This window comes from Lepidochelys kempii, chromosome 9 (genome assembly GCF_965140285.1).
Source record: "Lepidochelys kempii isolate rLepKem1 chromosome 9, rLepKem1.hap1, whole genome shotgun sequence".
NCBI classification, from domain to species: domain Eukaryota; kingdom Metazoa; phylum Chordata; order Testudines; family Cheloniidae; genus Lepidochelys; species Lepidochelys kempii.
Genome location: NC_136388.1, coordinates 16,971,492 through 16,984,055, shown reverse-complemented (window position 1 = coordinate 16,984,055; position 12,564 = coordinate 16,971,492). Strand labels below are relative to the sequence as shown.

The 12,564-nt window shown below is 42.5% G+C and overlaps 1 protein-coding gene across 1 annotated transcript in view; it reads right to left on the bottom strand.

Annotated features, from left to right (window-relative positions):
- Positions 1-12,564, bottom strand: part of PHC3 (polyhomeotic homolog 3) — a 112,945-nt gene that overhangs the window by 8,966 nt on the left and 91,415 nt on the right. Inside the window, exons 13-14 of the mRNA XM_078854364.1 lie at positions 3,408-3,558; positions 3,085-3,316 (exon numbers count right to left, since the gene is read on the bottom strand). Of these exons, the coding sequence (XP_078710490.1) occupies positions 3,085-3,316; positions 3,408-3,558 (383 nt within the window). The remainder of the gene's footprint in view (positions 1-3,084; positions 3,317-3,407; positions 3,559-12,564) is intronic.

The window sequence follows — 12,564 nt, the reverse complement described above, 5'->3', positions numbered from 1 at the left end:
GAGTGTCACTGCGTATGAAAGCAATAAAATTTATGAGCTGAAACAGGAAGCCCGCCATAAAGAGTAAACCCACTTTCTATTTCCTTTTTAGTACTCTATACACAGATTTGGTTATGTATCAAATCAATTGACAATTTATTAAGGAGATGAACTAGTTACAGTCCAGGGTGATGCAGATTAGAGGACTGTTGAGCTAAATGGCTAGGAAACAGGAACGTCTTGATGGAGAATTCCATAGCATAAACTATGCCTTCAGGAACTTTAAGCTACAACTCAGTAACACATTAATTAACATAGCTACTGTAAAGCAGCAGATTGTCTTCTGTTAACTGTTGGTATAGCACCTACCACAATGGGGCCTTGATACCTGATTGGGGTTCCTGGACACTAACAAGTATAGTGGCATAAAAAGAGGAAAAGAAAAATTAAGCATCTCATAATGATCTATATACCCTGATAACACACCAGAGAAAGGATTACATATTCTATTATCAAAAAGAAAAGGAGTACTTGTGGCACCTTAGAGACTAACCAATTTATTTGAGCATAAGCTTTCGTGAGCTACAGCTCACTTCATCGGATGCATACTGTGGAAAATACAGAAGATGTTTTTATACACATAAACCATGAAAAAATGGGTCTTTATCACTACAAAAGGTTTTCTCTCCCTCCACCCTACTCTCCTGCTGGTAATAGCTTATCTAAAGTAATCACTCTCCTTATAATGTGTGTGATAATCAAGGTGGGCCATTTCCAGCACAAATCCAGGTTTTCTCTCTCTCCTCCCCCCCAACCCACTCTCCTGTTGGTAATAGCTTATCTAAAGAGTTTTACTAAGAAACCTGTTTTAAAGTCAGTTTTGGAAAATTGAGGGATTGGAGTTTGGATTATTTCAATTCCCTTACTCAAATATATACTAGCATTCACAACTGCCAAAAAAGTGAGTATACTGTATATACCTTGTATTGCACCCAGTTGGTAATGAGCATTTGGGGTTATATAAAGACCACTAACCTTGGAACAGTATATGTGAAAGTGGAACATCTCTGGAGGAGCATATGCCACAGCAGATCCAACAATTCTTCTTCTTCTCCAGGAGAAATTAGCAGCAGTAAAAATGTCACAGAAACCAACAGACCCTAAAAAAGCTCCCAGGGAATTCAGGAAAAGCTACGTATAGACACCAGATGAGGAGACCCTATTCTGTGCTTAGATTTCAGTTCATGGATTCTATTTAGAAGGCTGTAAATCAAAGGTATCTAATGGATTACCAAAGACAGAAACTGACAAATCAATGTTGTATAACAAGACTGATGGCCTGTACGGCGTGCATTAGATTCATAATCCAAAATAATATATGCAGTCCAATTACTATCCTGATTCTTTTCTGTACAAAGGTCAATCACCTCTGCCAATTCTGTTAGTAATATAGGAGAACATTTTCTAGAATACTGCTTGAAAACATACTGGAGGTGTGACGAGAACCTGGAAGTGCCCAAAAAGATAAGAAATGTAGCCATATAGTAATAAGGAAGCTTTTTGGTATGTTGGGGCCCATCATTTGGATATCTAGAAGATAAATAATTTCCAAGGAGGGCAGAAAACAAGACCTTAGACTGGACTGAAACCTAATGTTAACTGTAGAGAAATTTCTGAACAAGTCTCATTTAAATTCAGAAATCAACATGTTTATCAAACATATATGAGGAACAGATTCAGTATCCTGTAGAAACTTCCTCAGGTAATTGTTTCAAAGTAGAGAACTATACATTAGGATTTTAAGAACAGTGTCCTTGTTTAGCACAGTTGCACAGGAATTTCTCATGCCTAGGCTGCTCTGCATGTTTTAAAAACGTACTGTAAGGTGATCCAAGGTAGATAATGCAGCTTAATATACATCCATGTATTATAGTCACCAGAAGGAATGTACATCAAGGGTAATTTCTGTGGATTAAAAATTTCTACCTCTTTATAGAAGCATCACTTACTGTCAAATTAAATTCTTCTAAATTTGATTTACTTCATAAAAGACCAGTGGCAAAAAGGCAAGTTTTATCACCCAGGGATGAAGATACTTTCCCACAAAAAATCATCTTACTAAAATGTTTGTGTTTCAAGAGAAATTGTTTGCTATCACTATAAATCCCAGAAGCAAGTAAACTAATAAGAACAGAGCCAACCTGAGTTTCAATGTGCAGAGATGTAAGAGGCATGTTTTGGTAAGAGAAGAATCTTTGATTGCTTCAGGTAGTGAGGTAGGCCTCATCACCAGAAAAGGGTAAGATATGTGCCTGAGCAAAACTACATTTCCCCAAGGGGGAAGCAGATATGGGAGCTAGTCACAGAAGAAAATGCCAAACAAATGTAAAATCACAACTATGAACACTGAGCTAAAAAAGAAAATATGTACATAACAAGACAGGAGACCCATCCTAGATATCAGAATGGAATATTACAATTGTCTGTACGATTTCCAATACATGCATCCTTAGAGGCTACATAGAAAAGGCCCTCTGTATCTCAGGTCCTCTGAAAAGCCATACAAACTGTGGATTTAATTTTATAAAGGAAAAAAAAATGTAAATCAGTCTTTTATATTATAAAAGATCTTTAATGTTAATCTTTCAATAATATATAAGGAAAGAAGAGCCCCTTTCTTGCTTTCTCTTTTAAATGAAGAATGAGTAAGGAGAGAAGAGATAGAAAGAGAAGCATAAAAGGGAGGAAGTGTGTCTGATTCAATCTCTCTACTGACCTCTTGAGAGAAATCAGACTGAAGGGAGGAACACCTTTACTCTCCATCAGCTGGGATGCCACAGCAGAGGTGGGACTAGTTCTATCGACATGGGGCTTGGAGGGGAAACCCGGTTGTGCTGAGGGAACAAGCAAGAGGAAACAAATCACATTCCAGCCTCTACTACCAATTAACTAGCATCTGAGTGCTGTTACAGTACCTCTCCCTCATAACCATGCTAAAAAAAAGCAAAGAGCTTTAATGTTCCAAAACTGTGTGTGTGTGTGTGTGTGTGTGTGTTTTTTTGTTTGTTTTTTGTTTTGTAAAGTGAAAGTATCTACATTACATACCAGGCAAAGAATGTATGAAGGCCCAAACTTCATCAACTGTCCACATTGATGGATCAGCTTGTACAGATGGTAGCAAGTCAATGTTCTCTGGCAGTTTTCTAACTTTTAGTTCCCTAAGTTCACGCTCTCTTTCCCTCTCACTTTGTCTTCGCAGACGAGTGGTCATGGCAGCTGGCACAGCATCATCATGAGAAGCCAAATCATCTTCTGCAGATGGATAAGTAATTGGAAGCTGGAAAATGTAATACAAAGAAACTACACTATTATATTTCTTTTGCAATTCCTAAAATAGTGCTCTAGTTTTAAGCAAGTATTCCACAGACCTGTCTAAGGAAATGCTCTCGTGATGCCCCATCAGAGCCACTTGGTCGATGTGCACGTCGTCCAAGACTTTGGCTATCTGACTTCCGATTCCAACGACTGTTCTTGTCTGATGTAAACAGCCCAAATTTTTTAGTGCAACTTACGTTGTGCCTAAAGAAACAAAATATATTCAATAGTGTACTGATAACTCAGTAGAATTTTTTTTTAAATCAATATAAACAACATTTTATGCTTCCTATGGAAATGTAGTCTGCTTGGTGGAACATGTTTGTTCCAATCCTGTTTCCCTAGAAAAGTTGGGGAGCTGTAATAGCGCTTGGCCTGCATGCTAATACTTGTGTACTCCCTGAGCCAGCAGTACCCATTATTCAGATTATTCTTAATTTTTAGTAGGGGCAGAATGCCTATTGAGCCTGTACATATAATTGCTATTATACAGATTACAGGCACGCATGAGCACTGATTTTTGCAGTGTGTACATTTTGGGGATAACTACACCACTTTTCCCTTCCTTATCAGAATTTGGCCATTTAATAAACAAAATATTTTGAACAGGTGGCACACACAAATCATGCCTTGACAAATTATGACCAAAAATGATAGGACAAGGTTACTTACCAGTAACTGAAGATCTCCAATATATTTTCTCTGCAGAGCCACACTGTAGGAGCCACAAACTTACTTCACAGATCATCAAACCATAACCAGCAGTAGCAAAAATCACCAGTGCTCAGTGCATTTCCCACCCAGAGATGTTCTGGCAGGTAAATCTTGTCTACACTGGGAAATTTATAAGATTAACACAAGTGGGAGAAGTCCCAGTATAGACAATCACTGTCTACACTGGGGCTCCAGCTGACACCGCCTTTGGTTTGAAAGGTCCTGCCCGCTAACTGTCCTTCTGTTTCTCTCAATTCAGAAGAGCCTAACACAAATTCTGAAGGTGGAGGGAAAATGTCTGGTATGGAGTGGCAGAGGTAATATAATTGGAGAACTTCTGTTACTATTATGAAATATACTTTTTTTTCACCCCTCTCATGAAACCAGCTCCACAGAGCCCTATTCTGGAGCAAACAGCGGATCCTCAGAACAAGGGCTACATGGTACTACATGAACAGAGACAAAAGCACTGGTCCCCTCACATGAATATCCAACCTTGTCGCCAAACAGAGACAATTCTTTGTAAAAGCATGAACTGAACTTCAAAGGGCAGCCTTGCCAATTTTCACAAATGACATTAGTTTAGCCAAAGACCAGTAGCTGCCATTCTTCTAGTGAAATGGGCTCAATATGATTGCTCAGAGCTCCGGTACGAAACTGCAGAAAAACCTGAGTGTCTCTGGATTAAGTTTAGAAGTGTGTGCAACAAGAGTGATGTAGTGGTGGGAGTCTGCTATAGACCACCGGACCAGGGGGATGAGGTGGATGAGGCTTTCTTCCGGCAGCTCACGGAAGCTACTAGATCGCATGCCCTGATTCTCATGGGTGACTTTAATTTTCCTGATATTTGCTGGGAGAGCAATACAGCGGTGCATAGACAATCCAGGAAGTTTTTGGAAAGCGTAGGGGACAATTTCCTGGTGCAAGTGCTAGAGGAGCCAACTAGGGGGGGCGCTTTTCTTGACCTGCTGCTCACAAACCGGGTAGAATTAGTGGGGGAAGCAAAAGTGGATGGGAATCTGGGAGGCAGTGACCATGAGTTGGTTGAGTTCAGGATCCTGACGCAGGGAACAAAGGTAAGCAGCAGGATATGGAACATGGACTTCAGGAAAGCAGACTTCGACTCCCTCAGGGAACGGATGGCCAGGATCCCCTGGGGGACTAACTTGAAGGGGAAAGGAGTCCAGGAGAGCTGGCTGTATTTCAAGGAATCCCTGTTGAGGTTACAGGGACAAACCATCCCGATGAGTCGAAAGAATAGTAAATATGGCAGGCGACCAGCTTGGCTTAATGGTGAAATCCTAGCGGATCTTAAACATAAAAAAGAAGCTTACAAGAAGTGGAAGGTTGGACATATGACCAGGGAAGAGTATAAAAATATTGCTCGGGCATGTAGGAATATTATCAGGAGGGCCAAATCGCACCTGGAGCTGCAGCTAGCCAGAGATGTCAAGAGTAACAAGAAGGGTTTCTTCAGGTATGTTGGCAACAAGAAGAAAGCCAAGGAATGTGTGGGCCCCTTACTGAATGAGGGAGGCAACCTAGTGACAGAGGATGTGGAAAAAGCTAATGTACTCAATGCTTTTTTTGCCTCTGTTTTCACTAACAAGGTCAGTTCCCAGACTGCTGCGCTGGGCATCACAAAATGCGGAAGAGATGGCCAGCCCTCTGTGGAGATAGAGGCGGTTAGGGACTATTTAGAAAAGCTGGACGTGCACAAGTCCATGGGGCCGGACGAGTTGCATCCGAGAGTGCTGAAGGAATTGGCGGCTGTGATTGCAGAGCCACTGGCCATTATCTTTGAAAACTCGTGGCGAACCGGGGAAGTCCCGGATGACTGGAAAAAGGCTAATGTAGTGCCAATCTTTAAAAAAGGGAAGAAGGAAGATCCTGGGAACTACAGGCCAGTCAGCCTCACCTCAGTCCCTGGAAAAATCATGGAGCAGGTCCTCAAAGAATCAATCCTGAAGCACTTGCATGAGAGGAAAGTGATCAGGAACAGCCAGCATGGATTCACCAAGGGAAGGTCATGCCTGACTAATCTAATCGCCTTTTACGATGAGATTACTGGTTCTGTGGATGAAGGGAAAGCAGTGGATGTATTGTTTCTTGACTTTAGCAAAGCTTTTGACACGGTCTCCCATAGTATTCTTGTCAGCAAGTTAAGGAAGTATGGGCTGGATGAATGCACTATAAGGTGGGTAGAAAGCTGGCTAGATTGTCGGGCTCAACGGGTAGTGATCAATGGCTCCATGTCTAGTTGGCAGCCGGTATCAAGTGGAGTGCCCCAAGGGTCGGTCCTGGGGCCGGTTTTATTCAATATCTTCATAAATGATCTGGAGGATGGTGTGGATTGCACTCTCAGCAAATTTGCGGATGATACTAAACTGGGAGGAGTGGTAGATACGCTGGAGGGGAGGGATAGGATACAGAAGGACCTAGACCAATTGGAAGATTGGGCCAAAAGGAATCTGATGAGGTTCAATAAGGATAAGTGCAGGGTCCTGCACTTAGGACGGAAGAACCCAATGCACAGCTACAGACTAGGGACCGAATGGCTAGGCAGCAGTTCTGCGGAAAAGGACCTAGGGGTGACAGTGGACGAGAAGCTGGATATGAGTCAGCAGTGTGCCCTTGTTGCCAAGAAGGCCAATGGCATTTTGGGATGTATAAGTAGGGGCATAGCGAGCAGATCGAGGGACGTGATCGTTCCCCTCTATTCGACATTGGTGAGGCCTCATCTGGAGTACTGTGTCCAGTTTTGGGCCCCACACTTCAAGAAGGATGTGGATAAATTGGAGAGAGTCCAGCGAAGGGCAACAAAAATGATTAGGGGACTGGAACACATGAGTTATGAGGAGAGGCTGAGGGAGCTGGGATTGTTTAGCCTGCAGAAGAGAAGAATGAGGGGGGATTTGATAGCTGCTTTCAACTACCTGAAAGGGGGTTCCAAAGAGGATGGCTCTAGACTGTTCTCAATGGTAGCAGATGACAGAACGAGGAGTAATGGTCTCAAGTTGCAGTGGGGGAGGTTTAGATTGGATATTAGGAAAAACTTTTTCACTAAGAGGGTGGTGAAACACTGGAATGCGTTACCTAGGGAGGTGGTAGAATCTCCTTCCTTAGAGGTTTTTAAGGTCAGGCTTGACAAAGCCCTGGCTGGGATGATTTAACTGGGAATTGGTCCTGCTTTGAGCAGGGGGTTGGACTAGATGACCTTCTGGGGTCCCTTCCAACCCTGATATTCTATGATTCTAATGAAAACATTGCCTTTAAGGTATATCTTTCCTGTGGAGGTAACTGAATTAGACTCTCAAGTTGCTTCTCTTGAATTAGTTTAGCTTGAATAAGAGTAGCCAGACGGCAAAATTAATCTCAAGTTGTTGTGTCCATATTAGCATTGCACTCATTCATGTGTTGCACTAAGATTTGTAGAGGCATATCCTGTGGTTCTTTGCACTGCAAAAAGCTGAGCTGCTCTGTGACTTCTTTCCCAAAGAATTGTGGGAGAACATGTCTATTTTTTCTGGGCACTGGAGGAAATTATGGGATGCCACTGAGGACTAGTGACACTGAAGTGCAGTATGGACTCAAATAACTCCAGAATGGTCATATTAGCAGCTGTTGTCCTAACTTGAGCTCTAGCAGGAACCCCTGATGAGCCAGCCAATTCAAGTGAAAATCAGCACCACACTTGAATTAAGGAGTTTTGTGTTTGTGCGTGGACGGGAAATACTCGAGTTATAACTCAAATTAACAGCAGTGAAGACAAGTCCTAAGTCATTCTGGCACCGGAACACAACAAATCTGAATACATAACTTGATCCATTTTGATGATTTCTAAACTTCAACAGAGACTTTAGGTTTCCTCACCAATGCCACGAACAAATTAGGTGACTTACAGAAAGGTTTATATGTATCTAAATTTAAAAAGAGATACACAGCATCCTTGTAACATCTAACCAATGGATTCTGAATCTGGCCTCTCATCATAAATCACAAGTTCTAGGAAATTAAAGGTTACAAACTAAATAAATGGTTTGGGATGAAATTTCCTGTAAGGTGGCATAAAGAAGAATCAGCCACAAGGGCATGGATTTATTGAGCCTTATAGCCAAAGTAATGGCAATAAAAATGCAAGCTTCAAAGGATAATGGCGAAAGCAGTCACTTATCAGCAGAGCTGGTCAAAATAGTTCAAATTTTGATGAAAAATGGCAAAGAAATTGATTAAATGTTTGTGGTTCCTCCCCCCCACTTTTTAAAAATACCTCAATTTATCAGTACACAAAAGAGTTGGTCGGATCAGACTGAAATCCTGAAGACTTCTACAGTTAAAAATTAATAAATACAAGTGTGACAGCCCCTTAAACAGTTTTTCAGTCTCTTCTCATCCCTTTGTATACTAACCCATAGGTGCATGGTAAACTTAAATGACTGCCAGATGTACCTTAGACAGAAATCATACCATCTTTCTCATAAAGAGACCGTAACCAAAAGTAACTGTGATTGGTCAATTAGCAGGATCAACATTTTCAGGACTTGACTACTCCTTTAAACATTTCCACTTCGAAGTATAACAATGCCTAGTGAAATGCTTTCTGGATTTCAAAATAAACTTTTCAACCTCTGTTGAGACCAGAGATGGAATTCTATGCAGACTATGAATGACTAGATTGTAAAGAAAATTTAGCCAAACCCCTAAAGCAGATGCATAAGAAGTCTCATAAATGGCATTATGAAAGTGCATGAAGCCATCAGTCCTACCACTGTAAACAGATGCTTACTGGGAAGTTCTAATACGACTGCCTTTTGTAGAATCAGCCTTGAACCAGACAAGCAGGGATCCTTCTGGAATCCAAAGAAGCTCCTATACATTGTAGCATCTGAGCTGGACTCAATACAGACTTTTTTACATGTATCCTCATTCCAAAAGGGTTGAAGCATGTTATCTTGCTGATGTGACTCACACCTGATCTGACAGAATTCTTATGAACCACTTGTCCAAATAAGGATACATCTGTGAGCCTTAACAACAAGAGCAGACAGCCACAACTGCTCAGATCACTAGGGTGAGGAGCAGAAGGCTTTGGAGCCTCCTCATCATGAGGCATTATCTGAGGTCAGCAGAATCAAGAGATTGACAAATATTCCTCCATATTCCATTGCCTCTGGCTTGGGACATAAAAGCCCAGACAGATTGTAGAGTTATAGCGTGCATGCTCCTCACGCAGACACCAAGGATAGTAGTATGATCTAAACTGACACAAGAGAGAGGTGGAGGTCACATGGCAACTCTTGATGGCAGAAAAAGGAACAGAGGGATGGATGATTAGGAAGCAGGGCCTTTTACCCATACCGCTGTATTTCCAGAAAGTCTGGGGTACGTGTGCCCCTTAGTTTTTTTTCTACTGAAATGATTCTATGGCTTGTAAGACCAAGCAAGGCACTCCTAACAATGGGTATCTGCACAAGTAATTTCAGAAGGAGACCTTTCTGCTAAAATTTTGTTTTTCCTCACTGGCAAAAGCTTAGTGGGGCTCACCTCAGAAGCTTTTTGTGCATGTTCATATGAAGCTTTTATCAGAATTTAAACAGAATAATAGATTTTTCCCATGTCTAATTTCAATCTCCCACCCAGTATAGGACTATTCCCTACAGTACATATTCCAGTGCTTTATTCAATCTATTTTTAAGTAGCTCAAGTACCGGGGCTTCATTCAGACCACCTTGGGAGACTATTCCACAGACCAACAAACCACTCGGTCAGGCTATTTCCCTTGACATTCAAGTTTTCTGTTTTACTTTGATCTCATGGTCCCTAACTATGCCCCCTTGAAGAACATCAAAAGACTTGTCTGACTCTTTGGCCTTCAAATATCTGTAACAGTTCTATTATCTTCATAGTCATGGGTTAGTTAGCCAAGCTATACATGTTTAGCTCTTTTAATATTTCATCATTAATCGTTCTGGTCCAGCTCCTTAATTTTTGTTGCTCTTCTCTCATTTCTCTCAAATTTATCAATACTGTATCATTTTGGTAATGTGATGCTCAGAGTATCCATTACTGCCTTGTTCCTCTGTGTACACAACCCAAAAAGTGCATGGAACATTTTTCCTGCCACATCACATTTGTGACTCATTTAATTTGGTTAATAAACCAAGTTCTCAATTTAGCCTAAAGGGTTCACCCTTGTTCCATTGCTTCAGACGGCAGGTAAATAACGGGGAATGGACTTTTCTACTTTCAGCTCAACTATTAAAAAACAATCACTAACTGGAAAAGTTAATTCTGAGTATTTTCATTAAATTCTTAATGCTCTCTACACAAAAAGCAGTTTAAATTCTTAGCATCATGCAAAAAAACCCTGCAGTATTGTAATATCTGTAGTTATAAGTTATATTTAAGATCATCTAACATTTCCCTTACAAGTGAAGGATTGTTCCCTACATTATGGGTCAGATTCTCAGACAGTGTAATCCATGCAGCCTCATTGATTTCAGTTGAGCTACGTTGATTCACATGTACTGAGAATCTGGTCCTATATTTTCTAATCCAACAATCTCATGTTCTTTAGATGTAGGGCTGCCAACTTTCAGCTCGCACAAAACCGAACACCCTTGTCCCACCCCTTCTCTGAGGCCCCACCCCCAGTCACTCAATCCCCCACTTCCCTCTGTTGCTCGTGCTCCCCACCCTCACTCATTTTCACCAGGCTGTGGCAGGAGTTGGGGTGCAGGAGCAGGTGAGGGCTCTGGACTGAAGGTGTGGGTTCCAGGGTAGGGCCAGAAATGAGGGGTTCAGGGTGTGGGAGGGGGCTCTGGGCTGAGGCAGGAGGTTGGGAAGTGGGGGGGGGTTGAGGGTGAAGTCTCCCGCTGGGGGTGCAGGCTTTGGTGTGGAGCCAGGGATGAGGGATTTGGGGTGCAGGAAGTTGCTCCATGCTGTGGTTGAGAGGTTCAGAGTGTGGGAGGGGGCTCTGGGCTGGGACAGGGGCGCGGGCGGTGTGAGGGCTCCAGCTGGGGGTGTGGCCTCTGGGGATGAGGGATTTGGTGGGTACAGGAGAGTGCTGTAGGCTGCGATTGAGGGGTTCAGAGGGTTGGAGGGGGATCAAGGCTGGGGCAAGGGGTTGGGGTGCAGGGTGTGTGTGAGGGCTCTAGGTGGGGGTGCAGGCTCTGGGGATGAGGGGTTTGGGGTGCAGGAGGGGGCTCCAGGTTTGGCAGAACTCAGGGCTACGGCAGGGGGTTGGGCTTACCTTGGGTGGCTCCCCGTCAGCGGTGCAGTGGGGCTAAGGCAGGCTCCCTGCCTGTCCTGGCTCTGTGCTGTGCCCTGGAAGTGGCCAGCAGGTCTGGTTCCTGGGTGCGGGAGCCAGGAGGCTCCATGCACTGCTCTCGCCCACAGGCACCGTCCCCCCACAGCTCCCATTTGGCTGCAGTTCCTGGCCAATGGGAGTGCGGAGCTAGTGCTTGGGGCAAGAGCAGTGCGCGGAGCCCCGTGGCCTCCCCACCTCAGAGCTAGACCTGCTGGCTGCTTCTGGTGTGCAGCCTGGTGCCAGCACAGGAAGGGATTAGCCTGTCTTAGCACAGCTGACCGGACTTTTAATGGCCCGGTCGGCACTGCTGACCGGAGTTGCCAGGGTCCCTTTTCGACCGGGCGTTCCAGTCTAAAGCCGGATACCTGACAACCCTATTTAGATACCTCAGTGTCTGGAATCCTGAATTCACCAGAAATCAAAAAGAGTTTAAGTTCTAGTGTGATCACCAACATCAGCTCCGATGCACCTAGGAAAAGCAGAGTCACCAAATCTCATCTCTCCTTGGATCTATGGTATCTATGTCTAGCCTTGAGTTTAATAGATTCTATTTATTTACTCAACCAATTTGTGACAGAAACTGTCTGATGTTTTTACTCATAATGATCTCATTCAGTCTTCAACAATTTCAAAAGAAGATCAAATTAGAGAAAAATGACACATACTTTTCTGTTTTAGAACGGTCAGTGGATAAATCATGCTTTCCTCTCTATGCTCTGGAATTAATGAAAGCAGTTCTATGAAAACTGACAGTAAAATGAATTTAGCTTACTTTTTCATTCTAAATTAAAACTGATTTTAAACATTCAAACAAGCAAAAAACACAAGGTAAACTTCTACAGCAAAAGACCACTAAAAGATTAATATCTCTAGTTAATTAAGTTAATGGTGTATCTGTAGACTTCAATATTAAATTTCTACCCCAGCAGCACTGACTAAAGAGCTCACAAATAAAAGTTTAATTTTTTAAAAAACAAAGTCAAATATAATCAGACCACAGAAGGACCTGAAACCACCTGTTACTTTGTTAATTAAGTAAACAGGTAACTGCTGTACAGCTTGGTTTATTTGGAGCACCAGAGCAGCTTTAGAAAACATCAACTTAACTATACTTACTCATTACATTTTTTATTTCTCTTTTTTGTATGTAAGTAAAGACTTGTATGTAAGTAAAGTTCCTGGGAACT